We start from the raw sequence: 22,754 nt of genomic DNA on the forward strand, positions 1-22,754 counted from the left end.
ATGACTTCCCAGTCACTCAGATTTAAAACCTAGATGACATTCTGGATATTTCAATATCACCCTTATCCCCATTCCCTTCATATCCAATTTATTGCTAAAGGCCTATCAATTTCCTTAGTAATATTTCTCATATATGTCTCTTTCTCTACTGTGACACTGACATCACTCTGGTACAGGCCCTCATTATCTCATACTTGGACTTTTAAAATATAGCCTGATGGTAGGTTTGGCTGCCACAAGTCTCTCCTTACTCCAGGCCATCTTCTACTCAGTTGTCAAAGTGATCTTCTTAAAGAAAAGATCTGATTATGTCAACCCCCTACCCAATAAGCTCCAGTCATTTCCTATTGCTCCCAGGATCAAATATAAAAATCTTTTTTTTAACATTACACATGTTAAAATATGTTAACTCCAATATGTGTTAACATAATTATACAATTCTCTTGCTGCACAAGAAAAATCAGATCAAAAAGGAAAGTAAATAAGCAACAAATACAACAAAAAGAGTGAAAACATTTTGTTTGTATCCACACTCATTTCCCAGTCCTCTCTCTGGGTGCAAATGGCTCTCTCCATCACAAATGTATTGGAACTGGAATCAATCATCTCATTGTTAAACAGAGCCACATCCATCAGAGCATCACATAATCTTGTTGCTGTGTAAAATGATCTCCTGGTTCTGCTCATTTCACTTAGCATCAATTCATATATGTCTCTCCAGGCCTCTTTGAAATCATCCTGTTGGTTGTTTCTTATTGAACAAAAATATTCCATTAACATTCGTTTACCGTAATTTATTCACTCATTCCCTAGCTAATGGGCATCCACTCAGTTTCTAGTTTCTTGCCACTACAAAAAGGGCTGCCACAAACATTTTTTCACCTGTGGGTCCCTTTCCCTCCTTAAAGATCTCTTTGGGATATAAGCCCAGTAAAAACATTACTGATCAAAGGGTATGCACAGTTTGATAACTTTTTGAGCCTAGTTCCAAATTGTTCTCCAGAACAGCTGGGTCCATTCACAGTTCCACCAACAATGTATCAAATATAAAATCTTGTTAGGTGTTCAAAGCTCTTCACAATCTGGCTCCCGCTTACCTTTCCAGTTTCTGTTATATTTTATACTTGAATCCTGTATCACTGGTCCCCTTGCTGTTCCTTGAACAGCTTTGAACTTTGAACTTTAACTAGCTGACCCCATGCCTAGAATTTTCTCCCTTCTTATCTATGTCTCCTGGACTCCTTCAAATGTCATCTAAAATCCCACCTTCTGGAAAGGAAGCCTTTTCTAACCCTTCTTAATTTTAGTGCCTTCCCTCCGATGATTAGCTCCAATTTGTCTCGTGTCTATCTTGTTTGATTATAATTATTTGCCATGTTGTCTCCCAATTAGACTGTGAGAACTTTTGAGAGCAGGGATTGATTGCCCTTCTTTGCATTCCCACTGATTAGCACACTGCTTGGTATATTGTAGGAACTTCATAAATATATACTAACTGGCTGACTGGCACTTGGTAAATATATTGACTGGCACTTAGAAAGCCTTAAAAAATATTTGTTGGCAAATTGACTGACTTACTAGTTGCCTATAACAAGGCTTCTTAAACTTTTTTTTACCTGCAACCCCTTTTGCCTGAGAGATTTTTACATGACTGTGGGTATATAGGCATATAAAATAAGTGTATAAATCAAACATTTACTGATAATAAATAATAATTTCATGATTTCCACATTCAGTTAGGTGACCCCATACAGGGTTGCGATCCATTGTTTAACAAGCTTTGGTCTGTAACTTAAAGTTCTGAAGAACTGTCTGCAGCACTGACATTTTCTTAATTATCTTTTTAATGGCCTCAATTTCCTACGTAGCAGAAAACATTGTAGTAAGAAAAATAAATAGCATACAGATTGAATTGACTATGTAGAAATGCTGTTTTCTTCAACAAATAGTCAGTTTTTTGCCAAAACAGAAGCAGCATTTCTTCCCCAAACTCTTCCCTTTTATTTTTGCTTTGATGAGCAGGGGATTTCTGAAAGGGATTTCAGAAATAAGCCTGGTCAATCCCAGAACTAGTTCAAATTTAGGCTGTATTTTAGAGAAGGCCTTGCTTACTTTTTTTCTCATCTTTTTTCCTTTTTGATCTGATTTTTCTTGTGCAGTAAAAATGTGGAAATATGTTTAGAAGAATTATATATGTTTAACCTATATTGGATTACTTGCTGTCTAGGGAAGGAGGGGAGGGAGAAGAGACAAAGAACACAAGGTTTTGCAAAGGTGAATGTTGAAAACAATCTTTGCATGTATTTTGAAAATAAAAAGCTATTATTTTAAAAAATGTTTTTAAAAAGAATGTTTGTAATGATTACTTGATGACTTGCAAGTTAGAACCAGACTGCCCTCTATAAGAAGAAAACTAATAATAATTCACTTGGATAACAGATCTGGATATGTTTATTTCCATATCAGGCTTTTAATCAGAATTGATTTTCCTTAAACTTTTTTTCAAGGGTTAATGAGTATAAGGAGTTCAGAGTGAAGAATTTCCCTCATTAATAAGCAATGTAGATCAGTAACTTTAAGAGAGATGCCTGGATCAGGGAAAGGTCAAATGATTTGTCCAAGGACAGGGATAGGTTAAGTGATTTGTCTAGGGGTACACAGCACCTAATAATGGTGGAAAGTGATTTTTGGGCTATTAAAACTTGAAGCCAGCTGTCCATCTACTTACCCAAACTTAAGCCTCTTAAATGAATCTAGGTACTAACCATAAATTGTGTATCCCTTCTCCTCCCTGCACCTCTGCCCTGGGGACTTGTAACTTTTCCCAATATAACTAACTTTGGCAAGTTATAGTTTGAACCTCCTTTTAAAAAATAATATTTTATTATTTTCCCCCAATTACATGGAAAAACAATTTTAAATTTTTAAAAAATTGTTTGAGTTCTCAATTCACTCTCTCCTTCCCTGCCCTTCTTCATGAGGTGAACAATTTGATATAGGTTATACATGTACAATCATGCAAAATATAAGTATAGAGTAGTCGTGCTGTAAAAGAAAACAAAGACAAAAAGAATTCATTTTTTTCCATAGCTTTGTGCTTATGCTAAAATCACATTTTTATGTTAATTATTTTCCAGTGTTAACTGAAAGCTCAGAAATGTGAGCCAGGAATTAGAAGCTCACCTCCAGTATCACAGAATTTTAGGACCAGAAGAGACCTTTTAGGGAGCACTGAGTCATAAATAGGTAGATGTAATGGACCTTCTAGATTATCTGGTCTAACGCACCTCATTTTGAAACTGAGGAAACTGAGGCTCAAAAAGATAACTAGTATTTATAGCTGGTACTAATATAGTACTTTAAGGCTTACAAAGCATCTAGAGTTACACAAGTAGTTAAGTAGAAGAGCCGGATGTGAACTCAGGTCCTAATTCAAAATTCTTCCTACCTTTTTACCTGATCAGCTAGCTCAAGCTCTGATTTTATAGATGAGGAAACTGAAACCCAGAGAGGTTAAATCGGCACAGAAGTTAGTGGCAAAGCAGATCAGAATCAAATTTCTAAAATTCTTGTTAACTATACTACTCTGCCTCTTAGATCCAATCAACCAATCAATAAATATTTATTAATCACCTACTATGTACCAAGTACTGTGCTAAGCCTTGGGGATAATTAAAAAAAAAAAAAAAAAAGCAAAAAGCAAAAACAATTGCTGCACTTCTTTATCAACTCACTATTCCACTCTCCACAGTGGCTCTCATGGTTCTCCTTCCCAAAAGTCTCTCAGCTGGGAATTTTGCCTCATATTTTATTCCCCAAAATTTAAAAATTAAAGTTATTCTATGAGAACTTCCTCTTCTTCCCTCTTCCTCATCTTCTATCAGTAAAATTACTTCTGCTGCTTTCTCCTAATTCACCATCTCTTAGGATTTACTTCGAAGTAACCTTACTCCTCATCAAAACTAAGTCCTCTTCCATTAAGAGGTCCCATTCCATGCTGTCTAATACATCATTCCCTCTGTCATCCATACCTTTTCACTTGTTTCCAATCTCCCCAACTATGTTATCCTCCCTTGATTCAATGAACTTCCGTGGTTCCCTATCACATCCAGGACAAAATACTAAATTCTCTGCCTAGCATTCAAAACCATTCATGACCTAGGTCTTTTTTACCCTTCCAGTCTTCCTACACCTTACTCCATACCATTTAACTCTGTAAGTGACACAGCAGCAAGATAACTGTACATATATGTATGCCTATATTGGATTTAACACATATTTTTATCATGTTTAACATATATTGGATTGCATGCCATCTGGGGGAGAGAGTAGAGGGAAAAATTGGAACACAAGGTTTTTCAAGGGTCAATACTGAAAAAAATTATCCTTGCATATGTTTTGAAAATAAAAAAAACTTCAATAAAAATATTTTTTAAAAGTGACACAAACCTGTTTCACCACCAAGTTCTATATCTCTCAGTTCCTGGCATATTCTCTGTCTCTCTATTGTGCTCTCCACTTTGACTACTATGATCTCCTTGGCTTCAAGCCTCAACTAAAATCCCACCTTCTATAGAAGCCTTTCCCAAACCCTTTTAATTCAATAACATTCCTTCCATTATTTCCTTTTCATCCTCTTTACAGTCTGTTCAGTTGAGTTCAATTTTTCATGTCTCTGTGGACTGTATTGTTCACGGGATTTCCTTGGCAAAGATACTGGACTAGTTTGCCATTTCCTTCTCCAGTATAAAGTTTACTTAGTCCATAGCTGTTTGCATGTTGCCTCTGCCATTAGATTGTAAGTTCCTTAGGATCTACTTGGTAACCCCCAGTGTTCACCTATTGGACCTGTTCTCACTGAGTTATTTCCTATCTCTTTTAGCTACCCAGTGTCTGCCTGTTTCCCTTCTGAACTGGCTTGCTCTCTTGAGCCTTAGGCCTGAATGGTTAGAAATCTGGTGAGAGCCCACATTTGGGGTCTCCTCAGCAGGAGCCCCTTTCCTCTGCATTCTTCTTGTTCTCTTGGCAATGGGCATGGTGGAAAACATTGGATGTAGAGCTTGAAGATTTGAAATTGAATATTGTTTTATTCTTTCAATGTCTTTTAGCTTTGGCTAAGCTATTTAATTCTGCCGGCTTCATTTTCTTCATAAAATGAAAACATGGGACTATGTGATCTCTTAAATGCTATTCCTTCTTATTCATTTTCAGTGGCCTTCTCTATTTTCTCAATGCAATGAATCCAGACCAAGTGCAAGAATACTTCAAAGGAAAAATGGCATTACAATTACACATATTATGAGGAACATGCATAAATGAAGTCAGATTTCTTTCAACTGTCTCCCTTCTAATGATCTAATTATTTTTTAAGTTAAAGGTACTTTTCTTCAAGTGCCATCTCTAAGCAAATAGAACACTGCCCCATAACTTCTATGACTACAGCCAGGGTTCATGGACAATCCAGTATATCTGTGAACACCACCATGTACTCTTTAAAAATGTGATACCTTCCCCTCCCCTTTTCAATTTCAAAAGATTTAATTATAGTGACATCACAAATCCTAGAGCATACAAATTACTCAGTTCCCAGCAGTCTGATTCACCATCTGGGCAACAAGAAATGTAATTTCAAGTCTATATCTGAAGTTTTCTAAAATGAGGGGGGGAGGAAGGCAGGAAGGGGAGGAGAGGGAGGTGTGGAGATCTTGCAATAACCAGATATGATGAAATCTCGAGAGCTCCGAGCACTGTGGACTTAAAACCAAAATGAAATTATCTCAAATGATGTTAGCAGACACAAATGTTTCTAATCATTCTGTATGGTGACTTCCTGGAATGTCCCAGCACAACTGAAACAAGACTGTCTCTATTGTTTTCTTCATACTATAAAGTGATAAATACCGTCATATCACTAACATAAAAGTCAAAATGATTAAGGGCAGGTACATTGTACTATGTCGACTACTAAATTTATGTTTACCAGTTTCAGACACACCTATTTCTTTAGGTTTTGCCTGCTGGCCAGACCTGCCCTAAAATGTTCATGAGGATGATGTTTTCCATTTTAAAATCTTCCTTTCTTATCCCTGCCATCCTCATTCCAATCAGGCATTAGCAAGTGGGCTTAGGCTGCCATAACTTAAATTTTTTTTTAATCTGATTTGGCAAAAGGAAGTAAGCAAACCTTGTTAGGGAAAACCTACCTTGGGATTTTTCATCATTTTCCAACTGTTTTCCTTTAGTGGGATGCAAGACGGGTGGGACCCTTTATAATTTTATCTCTTTCCCTAGCTAGAAAAGAAGTTGCCAAGTGGCGGAATGCTTTAATAAGGAACTTCAGGCTTCCCTAACTTGATAAACACTAAACCCTCTAATAACAAACATCTCGGCTCTGCCCACAGGAAGCACCATTATGAAACATAGTGACTGGAGATTTATTTTAGGTTCAAAGATAGTAAATCCCTTCAGGAGTGAAAGGGAACCAGAGCGCAACAGGTTAACAGTGCAAAACTTGACCAAACGGAAATAGTCCTTTTTTTCCATATCTTCCTTCTCGCTTCCTCACTAGCTTTATAGAGCTCCCTACACTCTCCACCTCTCGCCCTTGCCCTCGCCCTTGCCCACTTACCCCCTCCCCCAAGCAGGGGCTGCTCGGAAGCCCGGGACTCCGCTCCTCCTCCTCTCCTGCCCCGCCTCCCCCCAGCACTCCCGGGCGCGGGCTCCTCACTCAGTAGCCCCAGTGGAGCCCGTCTCCTCCCGGCGTGCCAGGAGGAGGGCTCTCGGAATGTCCCCCGCGCTTCCCCGCACCGGGACTCCAGCCCCAGGGCACAGCGCTTAACAGCTCGCTCCCGCCCGCTACCTGGGTGAAAGCCGCAGCCGGCTGCGTCTCCGTCGCGCCGACGACCAGCCGCCCGGGAACTTGGAGCAAGGGGAGCAAGAGCAGAAGCAGGGGCAGAGGAGCGGACGGCGGCTCCATCTTGGTAGACGGAGCAGGCAGCAGTGAAGGAGGGAGGAGGAGCCAGGCAGCCCGAGGAGCTGGGCGGAGAGGAGCGGCCCCGCCGAGCCAGGGGAGGAAGCCCCTGGCTCTTGCTCCTTGCACCCTCTACCAAGAGATTTTGTTGAAATAATAATTTCCAGTCTTCGGAAATCCACGTGTCAAGGCTATGTTTCTTTCAAATGAGTATTCCAAACTCGAGGTGAAATAACTAATCGAAAAAATTAGAACTACTTTTTGAGAATGCGATTTTACATTGACAAGCAGTGTTGCTGGTTAATGCTGAGTGCAAGATTTCACCGAGAAAATGAACTTAAAACGTGTTCTCTTCTAAATCATGGAGAAGGTGTTTTTTGGTGGCACTTCTTTAAAAACGGCTTCATGCATTCTATCAAACATTTAAAGAAATATGAATTCTAATACCAAAACAAAAAGAGAAACCCCACAACGGGAAATATGAGATGCAACCAAATTCTATGATCCAAAGGGTCTTGATAGCTCAACCGTAGAGTCATAACAGAAAGAAAATTACAGAACAATATCCCTAATGAGTGTTGATACAAAAATTTTAAATAAAATCTTTTAAACTTTGCAAATCTTAGAGGCAGCTGGGTGGCGCAGTGGATAGAGCACCAGCCTTGAATTCAGGAGGACCCGAGTTCAAATCTGGTCTCAGACACTTAACACTTCCTAGCTGTGTGACCCTGGGCAAGTCACTTAACCCCAGCCTCAGGGGAAAAAAAAGAAAATCTTAAAAAGCAGAGACTGCAGCATTATATTACAAATGATTATGGTATACTATGACCACGTTGTATTTATGCAAGGAATTCAGAGCTTGTTGGTTATTAGGGAAATTATAACTATAACTGATCAACCAAAATTATTTAATAGATTTTGATTTAAAACTTTTGACATGATATATTATTTCTGTTAAAAAAAAAAACACCTTAGAACACATCGGAATAAGTGGATTTTTCTTTTGATAAATAGAATTTATCTAAAACGCAGTCACTGTTTTTAAGGTAGACTAACTAGAGATCTTTCCTTTTTTTTTTTTTTTTTTTTTTTTTACATATTTTAAGACTTTTATTTTGCACAATTTTGTGTTAAGGTTACAAGATTTTTTTTTTAATTTTAATTTTATTTTATAATTATAACATTTTTTGACAGTCATATGCATGGGTAATTTTTCACAACATTATCCCTTGCACTTACTTCTATTCAGATTTTTTCCCTTCCTCCCCCAACCCCCTCCCCCAGATGGCAAGCAGTCTTATATATGTTAAATATATTACAGTATATTACTAGAGATCTTTCCAATAAGATCTGTGGCAAAGCAAGGGTGTTCATTATCACCATTACTATTTAATATAATACCAGAAATGCTAGCTATGAAAATAAGACAAGGAAAAAAATTGAGAGAATAAGCAATGAGGAAACAAAATGATCACTTTTTATTTTTTGTAGTTGTAGATATTAGAGTTCCTTATGCAATCAACTAAAAAGCTAATTGAAACAAAAACTTCAATACAATTGCAAGACATAAAATAAGTCTACAGAAACCATCATATATCATATATTATGAACAAAACCCATCAGGAAGAGATAGAAAAAAGAAATTTTAATTTAAAATATTTAAAATAACTACAAATAGTATAAAATACTTTGGATCTGTTAAAATGTTCTTAGGAATTCTATGAATGCAACATTCATAGAAAATTCTTACACAAATAAAGAAAGATCTAAATATCTGGAGAAATGTTCATGAAAGGGCTGTGTTGAGAATTCATAGTGCAGGTGCTATTGATCAAATGATGTGATTCGGAAAGCACCAAATGTTGGGGTTTTGGAATGTGAAGAATTCACAATGGCCATTCTCTTTGGCAAAAAAGGCAGATTTATTTAGGAGAAAAGGTTACAGACAAAATGAAGAAATACAATAGATGCCAGGAATGGCAAATATAAAATAGAATTGGGAGAGCATATAATTAACCAGGAAAGGGGGTTAAAAATTGATGATGGAAAAGACAAGCTCCCTAGTGGAACCCACAATTAACCTGGATAAAGGGAACACCCCATGAGGTTGGAGCATGCTTAGCTGGCAGACTAAATCCCTACAGGAGTTTAGCACCCTAAAAGAATTAGTTAGCTACAAGAAGAAAGACACAGTGAGCCATGGTAGGGAGTGAGAAGAAAGACACCATGAAGCGTGGTGGGGGAGAATCAGAGGGAGACACCTTAAGAGAAGGTAGGGTGAGAGGAGAAATACCAAGTGACATAGGGGATGGGTGAAAGAAAAGACACTGAGGCAGAGTGCTACGTGGAGCCATAACTCCAAGAGGGATTCCACAAAGATGGCATGAGCCACGGACAGATTTATAGGGGAAATTTAACCTCATCGGTTTGGCATAACTTAATTTCTTGGCTGACACAAGACCCACGACCTTCACAAAGGATGGGATCATGAGGCTAATCTGATTCCTATCAGTGCCCTTCCCTGCCTGCCCCAGTGAACAATTCCATGCATATTTCACACTTTCTCTGCCAATTATATCCACAATCTCATCCCTATGATACAAAATATTTCTAGGTAGCCTTGGTCTTACAAGATCCAGAAATAGGATCCATGGCTGAAGTGAGGATTCTGGGTAGAACAGTGCAGCCAGCCAGCCTAGCAAGAAAGTCTAGCTCAGATAAATCAAGGTCTTCAAAGGGTTTTAGACTTGGAATAGAACTGTGCCATATAGGAACCGAGCTAAGCTATGAATCTAATTTCCTTATCCTTTCCAGAGTGAAGTAATAGAAGGATTGGGAATTATGCCCCCCTCCTTATGGTAGAGAGTATAAGTTTGTATATTTGTGATAATACCTTCTGAAGTAAATATTTCTGAGTAAAGTAATTAGACTATTAGTGGTTAATGGAATTGGGATGCAGGGGACTACACCCTACAATTTAAGGAATACCATTGGTGAGGACTGGAACCATTTGTAGAGAGTCTAGATACTCCAACACCCTTAAGGGCATGAGAGAACCTTGGGGGAGTTCTGAAATGTTACACACCTGATCTTCAAACAGTGGGATATAGGTACATGAATTTACTGTGGGTGGACATATGAATGTTATAACAGAGGTACATTAATTCAGTGTTGGTGGATTTATGATCAGGTCTAAAAAGCAATTTGGAACTTTGGGGGCTATTAAAGTCTGACCAACAATAATATTCCCAAGAGATCAAAGAAAGAGGAAAAGAATAAGTACAAAAAGGTTTGTAGCAACTTTTGTGATATCAAAGAACTGGAAATTGAGGGGATATCCTTGGAAGATGAGAAATCTCAGAAGACAAATGAACTAATGTAAAGTGAAGTGAAGAAATAATTGTGACCTAACAGCTCTGATCAATACCATGACCAACCACAAATCCAGAAGACTCATCATGAAATATGTGATGGATTCAGAGTGCATTTTGAGATATGTGTGTGTGCATGTGGGTGGGTGTTTGTGTGTATGTGTTTGTTTATTTTGGACATGACCTATGCAGGAATGTTTTGCTTGACTATACATATAAACAAGGATTTTATTTTTCTTGCTTTTTCATTGGAAGGTAGGAGTAAGAGAAGATGAGTCATTATGAAAATAAAAGTTAACTTTTAAAAAATCGCCTGCTTCAAAATTTGATTATTTTGCAGAGGGGATTACTGAGAAATATTTAGGTGAAGAAAGTTATTTATTAAGAATCTCACTCCATAGAACCAAGAGAACACTATATACAGCCACAATAAGATTATGTGATGATCAACTGTGATGGACCTGGCTGTTTTCAACAATGAAGTGATTCAAAGAAATTACAATAGATTTGTGATGAAGAGAGAGAGAGAGATCTATGGATGTGGATCAAAGTATAGTATTTTCATCTTTTGTTATGTTTTTTTTTCTTTCTCAAGTTTTTTTCCCCTTTTGATCAGATTTTTCTTGTGCAGCATGATGAATACGGAAATGTGTTTAGAAGAATTGTACATATTTAACTTGTATCAGATCACTTGCTGTCTAGGGAGATGACAAGGAGAGAGGGAGAAAATATTGGAATACAAGGTTTTGCAAAGGTTAATGTTGAAAACTATGTATGTGTTGGAAAAATAAAATACTATTTTTGAAAAAGAATCCAATGACAACAACAAAAAGAATCTGACTCCAGCCTCTTTCTAGATGGACTTCTCATTACTCATTCACTCTGCAGCTCTAGACAAACTGATTTATTTGTTTGCTCCTCATATACATTCCATTTCTTATCTCCTACCTTTGTGTCTCTGCACAAACTAATTCTCCTTTCTATCTCTTAGAATCCCTTCAAGGTCAGCTTATGTCTTCCACTGAAGGTCTCTCTTGGTCCCCCTAGTTGTTGTGTCCTCTCCATGTCTCTATAAATTACTTTATATTTGCTTTGTATGTATTTCGAATTTATATACATATGTATTATTTAACCCTAAAGAGTAGATAAACTCTTTGAAGTAAAAACCTCTTTCCTTTTTGGTTTTGCTATCCTTAGTGTCTACTAAAGTACATGTCATATAATAAGTACTTTGTGCTTAATGAACTAATTGAGGGATTGAGATCTATCTTTAATTTCCTTTTCTTTAGGTGAAAAATAAGTTACTGCTCTATGGAAGAAGAATCTTTGCAATTTCAGATTTGAAACAAACTGCAAATGTGTAACAAGAGCTCATATAAGTCACATTTAGACTCAAGGGTGACCATTAAAAATAAATTTGCTTTTAGCTTATTATTCCAAACTACAGCTTTCTCTGGGAAATCTAAGGTGATGAAAGTATATAAGGTACAGAATAGTCTTTACTGCAGTCCATAGAAAATATATATACCTGGGCTTGGCACATGTGTTGACCCCATCAGCTTAGTTAGCCAATGTCCCTATCTAGAGAAGTTGGAAGACTTGTTTCTGGGAGAGTTATGATTGCTGGAAAGGAAGTGCCTTAAAGAGGCTACAACATGCACAGAGATTCTGTACCTGGTTCTTGTCTGTAACCACATAGTTGGGAGGAGAATTTTTTTCCATTGTCTTTGTAGCTGAACTGAAGGCATTAAGAAAAAGGCTTGAATCATTTTCAGCAAGACCTCTTCAATCAGCAGCTTCCTTCACATAGCTGGAAAGAGACAATACTTTTAGAGGGAACACTATGAAGCCTTTCCCCCTTTAAGGCCATAGAACTTAGTGAAAAATCTTTATTCCTTATCATCTGAAATTGTTCTTTTCCCTTTGAGGTGAAGAACATTTGGATCCTTTGACCTTGTGAATTCAAAAGATCCAGAAAGCACTCTAGCATTCCAGTGTTCCAGTGTGTTAATACCAGACCCATTGCAGCCCTGAATGACCTTCAGGACACTAGCTTAGTGTTAGCTGAGATAAGGGCTCATCCTGCAGAGAAGTTGCTTTTGGTTATGACCGTGGTGGAACCAAAGCTAAGTCATTAACCTACTTCCCCCATGGACCAGGGATTAAAAGGGGAGAAAGTGTCTCTAAAGTGATGGTGGTGGGGAATATTTGTATATTTGTCCTTTTATCTTTAAAGTATATATTTTTTGTAAAAGCTAATTGATATTAGTTAAACGGAACTGGGACTACTAGTTACTGACCCCAGTGAGGAACAAGTAGCTAGTTTGAATTATGAGACAAAGAGGTTGAATTATGAGCTTGAATTATGAGACAGAGGTAGAATGTGCATATTACATATGGACTTATAAGTAGATAAAGAAAATACTCAAATTTATACAATAGCATATAAGGAATCATTACAATTTTTTAATGTTGGATTCTACTCCCCCCCCCCCCCCCCCAGTTTTTCTGACTAATCAGTACTTTGTGATTTAGACTCCCTTAGAAGAGAATTGAGTATGGCTGGAGTTGCCAAAGGGCATGCCTTGACATTCTGACAAATCCTAGCTCTTTCACAGAGTTCTACAGAGTCCTACATAGCTTCATAGTGCCATCATATGGTTTGTGCTGTTTTCATTAAGAGTTTCTTAATGTACTCTATTGGTTAAGGTTTCCTTTTCCCCTGTAGGATTATATTCAACTTTACAATGTGAGTCATTCTTGATTTTACATAGAAGGAAACTGAAGGTGGAAGAGATTGTTTAGGGTCATCAAGCTAATGTTTGAGGCAGAATCTGAACTCAGGTCGTCTTAACACTGTTCACAAAGCAGCACCTTGCTGCTTTGAGGGAAAGGATGTGATTACCTTAGAGAGGGAATAGCTACAAGAAAAACAAATTTCCTGATTCTGAAGGGGAAAGGAGGGTAGAAGAGCAAAGAGAAAAAAGGAGAAAAAAAGGAGAATTCAAAGAGATGTCTTAGAGTAACAGACAATTGGGGAATGGCTGAATAAATTGTGTTTTATGAATATAATAAATATATTGCATCATTTCTACTGACTAAAAAAGCTGGAGTGAAGTCTGGAACAAACTAGGTGTAAACTAACAATTTATATCATATATCAAGGTAAATTCTAATTGGATGTAAAGGGTAACAACATCAACAAATTAAGAAAGCCAGGGGGAAAAATTACCTTTCAGATATATGGAGAAGGAAAGAGTTAGTTTATGGTCAAATAAAGGAGAGGATCACAGAAGATAAAATCGACAATTCTGATTTAAATTTTTTTTCCTCAAAGAAACTAAAATTAGAAGAAAAACAGGTTAGGTAAGGTTAAACTACTTGATCTTAGGGTTAAGTTTTGGAAGAGAAAGAATAATGTGAAGCCAGAAGCAAAGTGGGGGAAATAATTTCTGGGTGTCATGATGACAGAATGAGTTCAGGAGGAGCAGGGAAAAGGGAGAATTGGAAGGTAGGAGATTATGGAATGAGAGGAATTTCAGACTTCTGGATTATGGAGGTCGTGATAATGAGCGATGGCAAGATCAAGGGTATGGCCATTCTCATGTGTGACTAAGGTAAAGATGGGCAGATAATGGTCCTCCTGGTAATAGGATGTCATGTTTGCTGCTAGGCTTGTGAAATGCATGGGTTGTCTGGAATCCAGAAAGTGAGTAGTTGTGGTCTGGTCGTTGAAAGAAGTCTTGTGGCAGGAGGTTCTATTTGGCCCCAGAACAAGAAACCAGACAGAGGGTGAATGTGCTCAAAGAGAAGCAGTTAAAGGATGGAGAGTGGGGTGCAGAGCCAGGAAAACCCAAGTTTTCAGGTCTTGCTGGGACCCTGAATTTTTCATTTCACCTCTCAGAGTCCTCCCCCTAAAAGTTGCAAAGGAGAGGTAGTTTGTGTTTGCTGGAGTTTCTTCCTAGTTTTATGTGCCCGAAAAAGGGAAGCTTGAGGGCACTGAGACAATGGCACCAATTTACCAAGATGCCTTCCACCATGCAATGCAGAAGAAATTGACAAATTGGGAAGACAGGGTACTTGAGGGAGAGATAAATACGTCTATCAATAGCTTCTATACCCAACACGTCTCCTTAGCCATTCTCCAATCTAAAAATGGTCAAAGGATATGAACTGATAAGGGTTTTTTTTCCCCTGAGGTAATTGGGGTTAAATGACTTGCCCAGGGTCACACAGCTAGGACGTGTTGTCAATGAGGTCACATTTGAACTCAGGTCCTCCTGACCAGGGCTGGCGCTCTATCCACTGCGCCACCTCGCTGCCCCAACTGATGAGTTTTTAAAGTTTTAAAAAAGTTTTTAAAGCGCGAATTTAAAAATGCACCATAATTAGAAAAAATAACCATTAAAACAACTCCCACCTCTCAGACTGGCAAATAGGACAAAAGAGGACAATGACAAATATTGGAGGGGCTGTGGGAAACACTAATGCCCGGACGATACCTAGAAAATGATCAAACTAGGCATAGCGACTGTTATCCAACTAGTATCCCTCTCCCCCACTAAGCCTACATCTAAATGAAAAAGGAGGAAAGGGATTTATAAGTACAAAACTGAAGAACAAGTCCTTTTTTTCGTGGTAGTCAAAAATGGTGGGGGGGGGGGGGAAGAAAGGGGGCGTGGCCTCGGGAGGGAAGCCGAGGCGTCACTATAGTGACGCTCCTCCGTCACGTCCTCGCCAAAGCCGTGGTTCTCAGCCACGGCGTCGCTTTGGAGATGACGTCATATCGAGGCGCCGTGCTGAAGAATTGCCAAAGCGGAAGAGCTGCTGGCGCTTGAGGGTCTTGGCTTCCCTGGATGCGGAGGTGGTGTGAGCGTCATGGCGGTGTTGCTGGAGACCACTCTGGGCGACGTTGTTATCGATCTGTACACAGAGGAGCGCCCGCGGGGTATGTAGCTGCGTCGATGGTCCCCGGCCCTTTAGCCGCCTGTCCCAGCTCTCTGTCCCTGCCTGGGACGTGGGTGATGGGAAGTAGAGCGGGATCAAGATTTGGAGCCGGAGGTCCTCTTTTCGTCCAAGAGCATCTTGTTCAAGAAAGTTCTAGGGAGCATAGCAGAGGAGGAGGAAGGGGAGGACGTTGGTACCTTACTCGGGGAGTGTGTTTTGGAGGTAGCCTTGGGGCTGGTGTTGAGTTTGGGGTCCGGAAGATCTTGCATCCGGTTGTAGTTTTGTGACCGTGGCCCCTAAAACTCCGAAACTCCCCAGGAGACTACGAGCTAAATCAGAAGCGGTTGCAGTCTGCACGGCTGAAGGTGGTTCTCACGTTGGAAGTTTTTTTTTTGTTTGTTTTTGTTTTTGTTTTTTTTTGATTTTTAATAGTTTTTATTTGCCAGATATATGCATGGGTAATTTTACAGCATTGACAATTGCAAAAGCTTCTGTTCTAATTTCTCCCCTCCCGCCCATGGCAGATTAACCAATACATGTTAAATATGTTAAAATATAAATTAAATACAATATATGTATACATCGCATTGGAAGTTCTGAGATATCCCTCCTGTTAATAGTGTTTGCTGCCAGGCTTGTGAAATGCATCCGAACTCTGTTAGCTATCTGGTCTCGGAAAGGAACTCTTGTGGCAGGAACAGAGAAAGGGTGGATGTGTTAAAAGAGATGCGGCTAAAGGATAGAGAGCGGGGCTGAGCCAGGAAAACCGCTCTGCGACCCTGGATTTCTTGTTTCACCTCTCTGAGTCGTTCATAAGTAGTAATGATAATAATTTTCACATTTGTATAGAAATTCAAAATTTACAAGGCTTTTTTATTGGTAGTCTGCAATTGACACATTCCTTTCAAAATAAACAAAAAGGAGCAAATAAGAATAAGAATATTTGTTATTAAATTAGTTTTCAATCCTGTCAGATTTTTTTTTTTCAGGCTGAGTAAAGACTCAGTTAAGGGAGACAGGAGCAAAGAACTGCCCATCATGGCATGCTTTCATTCAGAGAAGGAGCTGTGCTCTATGAGTAAAGCAGTATTGAATTAGCTCCCTCCCCCCCTCCCCCCCCAGTGCAAGTTATACAGAATTAGAGAAGCTATCTCAATTGTTCATATGGACTGTTTGTGTTCAACCTGTAGCAGAGCATTCTAAGTTTCTATTAGTCTGATCAGCACTAGTCAGACATGCTGTAACTCAACTGTAATATAAATGGTGTCATTTTGGTCCTCTCTTTTTTTTTTTTTTCCCTGAGGCTGTGGTTAAAAGTGACTTGCCCAGGTTCACACAGCTAGGAAGTGTTAAGTGTCTGAGACCAGATTTGAACTCCGGTCCTCCTGACTTCAAGGCTGGTGCTTTATCCACTACACTAACTAGCTGCCCCCATTTTGGTCCTCTTTGAGAAGAAATGTCAACTACCATCACCACCATTATTATCTGCTGTGTTCTAGTCCTTGGGCTAAGTGCCAGGGATAGAAATATGAAAACAACAACAACAAAAGAAACAATTCTGTTCTTAAACTTACATTCTAATAATCACCAAAAAAAGATATATTGTTCACTCTTAACTTTCATAGTTGAAGTAAATTTAGAACTTGCCTTGTTTGCCTATTTTAAAAATTTCTCATTGGTTGATTTGATTAATTATAATACTTTAATTTCTTTCAGCTTGCTTAAATTTTCTGAAGTTGTGCAAAATAAAGTACTACAATTATTGTCTCATTCATAATGTACAGGTGAGTTGGTGGTCATTACTTATTTTTTTCATTGCTTAAGTTTGTCAGCTCAGAATATCAATTGATCAGCTTCTTGTTGTGTTCTAGAGAGATTTTATTATACAAACTGGTGATCCTATGGGAACTGGCCGAGGAGGAGAATCAGTCTTTGTGTAAGTACATTCCACCCTTCCAGGAGAAAGATCCATAGCTTTCCACGTTGCTATCACCACACTCACTGTCCTACCAGGAAATGAGCTTGGTACATTTTATTTGGTACATTATATACCAAAAATTGAATTTTCTGTTTGAGTGTTTATTAATGTTCTTCATTTGGCACTCGCTCTCTCTCAATATATGTGTGTGTATGTGTATGTATATATATATATCTTTATTTTTTATTAATTTTATAATTATGACATTTTTTGACAGTACATATGCATAGGTAATTTTTTACAACATTATCCCTTGTACTCCCTTCTGTTCCGAATTTTTCTCCTCCTTCCCTCCATCCCCTCTCCTAGATGGCAGGCATTCCCATACATATTAAATATGTTCTAATATATCCTAGGTACAAAATATATGTGCAGAACCAAATTTTTTTTGTTGTTGTTGTTGCAAACGAAGAATTGGATTCAGAAGGTAAAAATAACCTGAGGAGAAAAACAAAAAATGCTAACAGTTTACACTCATTTCCCAGTGTTCCTTCTCTGGGTGTAGCTGATTCTGTCCATCACTGATCAGTTAGAATTGGATTAGATCTTCTCTATGTTGAAGATATCCACTCCCATCAGAATACATCCTCATATAGAATCGTTATTGAAGTGTATAATGTTCTCCTAGTTCTGCTCGTTTCACTCAGCATCAGTTGATGTAAGTCTCTCCAAGCCTCTCTGTATTCATCCTGCTGGTCATTTCTTACAGAAATAATATTACATATCATTCATATACCATAATTTATCCAACCATTCTCCAGTTGATGGGCATTCATTCATTTTCCAGTTTCTAGCCACTACAAAAAGGGCTGCCACAAACATTTTGGCACATACAGGTCCCTTTCCCTTCTTTAGTATTTCCTTGGGATATAAGCCCAATCACAGCAATGCTGGATCAAAAGGTATGCACAGTTTGATAACTTTTTAGGCATAATTCCAGATTGCTCTCCAGAATGATTGGATTCTTTCACAACTCTACCAACAATGCATCAGTGTCCCAGTTTTCCCACAGCCCCTCCAACATTCATCATTATTTGTTCCTGTCATCTTAGCCAATCTGACAGGTGTGTAGTGGTGTCTCAGCGTTGTCTTAATTTGCATTTCTCTGATCAATAGTGGTTTGGAACACTCTTTCATATGAGTGGAAATAGTTTCAATTTCATCATCTGAAAATTGTCTGTTCATAGCCTTTGACCATTTATCAATTGGAGAATATTTATGTCTTTATTACAGTAATAATAGATTACTTTTATATCACAATTTTATGGTTTCTAAAGACTTTCAAGTGAGTCTGATTTTTCTAAGGGAATTTTGAAGGGGAAATGGGGAGGGGAGGGAAGTAGTGGAAAGCAATATTTGGAATCATGATTACATTCTCAAAATATTGTGAATGATTTGGGATTGGCTAATCAAGTATATTCTAGTAAGATGCTAATGAGACCAAAGATGGCAGGTTCAGGACATTTGATTGGTACCTAGTTACAAAACTAATTTTATTTTTTTTTTTTTTGTGAATGATAGTTCATAGAAAGTTAATAAGAATATGTAGAAGAAATCAAGGTATTTTGATGATAGGGCATCTCTGAGCATCCAGTGGATGGCTGGCTATAATATGAAAAGCTGTGTGATTTTTTTTTTTTTTTTTTTTTCCCCCATAAGGAGAATAATGCTTTCTTTTACCTTGTTCACAGCACAACCAATATCCTTGTTTTAGGTCTTAAGTTTCAAATTTATTTTGTACAACTTTGTGTATACCTCCTGATTTTGGGAGGGGGAGTTTGGAGGGAAGAAAAAGATTGTGCTGATGTCCTGATGCTCAGTAGAAACTTATGGATACTTTTATGCCAAATTTCAATATGGCTAGGATGTCACTTTAGGTTTCAGTTATACAAAAGTGATCGGGAGTTTTCTTCACTGATGTTGAATTAAAGCATATATCAGTGAAGTAATGGAAGTCTTTAAATTCAACACCTCTAACAGAAGCAGTTTTTCAGTTGTAATTTCCATTTTAAAATTCAGAAATAATTGTCAACAGTTGAACTTTTCATCATAATTTTTATTTGAAAAATTGAAGTGTCCTCTTTATTAAAATTTCCTCTTTGCATGCTTTGTAAAAATATTGCCATATATTTTCAGACAATTGTATGGTGATCAAGCAAGGTTTTTTGAGGCAGAAAAAATGCCAAGAATTAAGCACAAGAAAAAAGGCACAGTATCTATGGTGAATAATGGCAGTGATCAACATGGATCTCAGGTGAGCTCATTGTGAACAAATAAGCCTTCTAAAATCAGGAATGGGGAGAAACCTTTGCTAATAGATCTACTGCAATAATTCTAGAAAGGTGAGACTTTTACTTTAACAAGATTAATTTTTTTTTCCTCCTCAGTAACCCATTTTAACAGTACTCAATTTCAGTTTACACAATTGTGTTTTAAAAGTAGGCTAATGATTTGTGTATTGAATAATAATGTTCAAATTACATATGCTTTCTACTTTTCACTCACCATTTACAAATCACTTAGGATATTTTGTTGTTGTTTGTGTCTGACTCTGTGAGCCTATTTGGGGTTTTCTTGGTAAAGATCCTGAAATGACTTGCCATTTCCTTTTCTATCTCCCTTTATAGATAAAGAAACTGAGGCAAATAGGATTAAGTGACTTGTTTTGTCTGAGGCCAGATTTGAACTTTTCAGGAAATAAAATATTTACATATGTTTATATATTAAATGTAAAAGAGTGATTTTTAACCCCACATATTTAAAGTGCAATTCTGACCTAATTAGGGAAGAAGGAATTCCAATAAAGGTATTTGCATTTTAGATGGGATTCTTGGTTTTAAATGATTTAAACTTAAGACTGGAAAGAACTTAAAAATCCCAGTCATAATCTTTTTTGAATTAGAAGTTTTCAAAAATTATTGTTGTACCACTTGTCACCATATCATTTTGAAGTTTTGCGAAACATTTCTCTTTAGATATAATCCATTTTGTTTATTTCTGTGTGAATTGTATTCATGACTGATTTTGGCTACATGCTAAATGTCTTTGCACTTATTATGTAATAATATACATCTTCTCTTTTTCACATTTAGTTTCTTATTACCACAGGAGAAAATCTAGATTATCTTGATGGTGTACATACAGTATTTGGTGAAGTAACAGAAGGAATGGATGTAATCAAGAAAATTAATGAAACCTTTGTTGACAAAGACTTTGTACCTTATCAAGATATCAGGTGTGATTTCCTTTTTCCTTATATATAGAGAGCTTTAAGGATCTCTGATTTCATCTATGTTGACTTCCTTTTTTGATAACAAACTGCAACTTCTTGATACTTTAGAAGAAAGACTTTATGATTGGCATTGTCTAGAAAAATCCATTACTGTCAGCTGTCTGTGATGAGCCACTGTGAAATTACCACTGCCTTAGGCAGCAGACTCATAGTCTGTCATTGGGTCTGTAGCTGAAGCCTTTTCATCTTGGTCGGACTTGCCAGAGCCTGATTTTAGAACTTAAGTTCATCATAATCATTCTCTCAATCAACAATATTTATTAGTATGTGCCAGGAATTCTGATAAAAATGTAGAGGGAGAATAATCCTTTCTTTCAAGGACCTTTAACATTTTACTTTGGGTATCAGACAGATAGAATGGGAGCAGATACAGCATGTTCATAGATAGGTAAATACAAGATATATACAGAATAAATGAGTAGTTACTATGCAGGCACTTACAGTTGAGTGGTGGGGGTTTGGGAGTGTTCACTCAGGAATGTGTGTGCAGAAGTTGCTATTAGATATAGTGCCAAGTATGTGGTAAGTTGATTAAGTGAATTATAACTCTTTTAAGGAGTATAGAACTTGAGCTTAATTAGTATCAAATTAATATTTTTTAAGAAAAATGAAAGTGGTTTAATGGAAGATTATAAGAACATTTGTCATGGCCATTTACAAATTTGAGCTGAGTTAGTATCAGATTAGTATTTTAGTGTTGACTTCTGTAGATATTATACTTCAGTATTTTAGTATATTTACATTTATTTGGGCACTTTTTTAGTAGTGGTGATATGTAAGAATTTTTTTTAAGAGAAATGAAAGTGATTTAATAGACTATAAGAATACTTGTCATGACTATTTGCATTTCTTTTTAAATAATTATATTATTGTACCATATATGTTATTTGTTTTGAAAAAAATCTTTAAAATAATCTAGCTTGATGTTAATAATAGTATTAAGAGTTACTAACTATTTTTAGGAAACTAAAATGCTAAACTTAATGAGGTAGTATAGATGATGAAGAAATAGGGCAAAAGTTTTAGGATTTCAACATTTGCATAATTTTCTACTTTAGAGGTCATTGCATATGCTGATTATATCAGATAGTCATAAGTAACAAACTAAAATAATTTCTTTAGAAGTAATAGATTTTAAGAACCTGATGTAGATTTTACTTTGACTTGAGCAGTAAATAAAAGTTTGTTGATTTTTTTTTAATTAAAATTTTTAATTAAAAAAATTCATGGTTAATTTGTAGATTTTGAAACATTTTAATCTACACATATAACTTTTCATTTTTAAGGATAAATCATACAGTGATTTTAGATGATCCATTTGATGACCCAGCTGGCTTATCAATTCCTGATCGATCACCAGAGCCAACCAAGGAACAACTAGATGTACGTTTACTGATTATTTGCCACTTTTTTTGGTTGTGCCTTCACATTTTGGTGTCATTTTTCTTATTTGTGAAATGAGGGAATATGATTAGATGGCATCAGTAGTCTTTTCTAGCTAAGAAGTTCTTTGATTTTTCTGAACCTGTGAGTGAACATTGTCATTGGTGTATATTCATTTCCTTAGAATTATGTTTCTGTAAGGCTTACTTAGGTACTAACTAGAGAAACTGTAGTTGTCTTTTTCCTACTGTTCTTCACATGGCTAGGAGTGGTACAAACACTGGCCTGGCTACCCCCATTATTTTCATGTGACTTTCTCTCCTTAAAGACACATCTAGAATCCCTTTACTGCTGCATTTCTAATGGTCTCTTCTAGCTCTTTTTCTATCCAGCTATTGAAATGTAGGAATTAACTACAAGGTATTGGTTTTCTTTTTTTGTCCTTTTTGTTTTTATTAAAACGGTTATAATTTGAGAAGCTTCAGAATATATTAGCTGTATTTTATACCTATGAAATCACATCTTGTTCCTAATTCTGCCCCTTAAACTGTTATTAGTGACATGTGGCCTAAAATCCAACTTTGTGAATGAAAGGGTTTGAATATTATTTGTGGCATTGTTCAGTTTTTGTCATTCAGTGATTTGTTGGACATTAACTAATTTCTACAGGATTCTTTGTTATTTTGGTTAGCATAAGTTTAATTTCTAAAAGCCTACTCTTGATTGCTTTTTTATCAAACTATATTGGACAAACTATGAAAAGATATCTTGTCTTTCATCTGTATCAAGTTTTTGTTTCTGAAATGCAAGGAT

At 37.1% G+C, this 22,754-nt stretch overlaps 2 protein-coding genes across 2 annotated transcripts in view; one reads left to right on the plus strand and one right to left on the minus strand.

Moving 5' to 3' along the window:
• GINM1 (glycosylated integral membrane protein 1) overlaps positions 1–7,013 on the minus strand; it is a 37,014-nt gene extending 30,001 nt beyond the window's left edge. Inside the window, exon 1 of the mRNA XM_074309577.1 lies at positions 6,860–7,013. Within this exon, the coding sequence (XP_074165678.1) occupies positions 6,860–6,976 (117 nt within the window). The 5' untranslated portion in view covers positions 6,977–7,013. The remainder of the gene's footprint in view (positions 1–6,859) is intronic.
• A 7,999-nt stretch (positions 7,014–15,012) lies between these two features.
• The window catches only part of PPIL4 (peptidylprolyl isomerase like 4), a 35,942-nt gene continuing 28,200 nt past the window's right edge, over positions 15,013–22,754 (plus strand). The window contains exons 1-6 of the mRNA XM_074309578.1: positions 15,013–15,289; positions 17,005–17,072; positions 17,160–17,224; positions 19,403–19,520; positions 20,359–20,501; positions 21,845–21,941. Coding sequence (XP_074165679.1) covers positions 15,220–15,289; positions 17,005–17,072; positions 17,160–17,224; positions 19,403–19,520; positions 20,359–20,501; positions 21,845–21,941 — 561 coding nt within the window. The 5' untranslated portion in view covers positions 15,013–15,219. The remainder of the gene's footprint in view (positions 15,290–17,004; positions 17,073–17,159; positions 17,225–19,402; positions 19,521–20,358; positions 20,502–21,844; positions 21,942–22,754) is intronic.

This window comes from Sminthopsis crassicaudata, chromosome 4, assembly GCF_048593235.1.
Source record: "Sminthopsis crassicaudata isolate SCR6 chromosome 4, ASM4859323v1, whole genome shotgun sequence".
Lineage (NCBI taxonomy): Eukaryota > Metazoa > Chordata > Mammalia > Dasyuromorphia > Dasyuridae > Sminthopsis > Sminthopsis crassicaudata.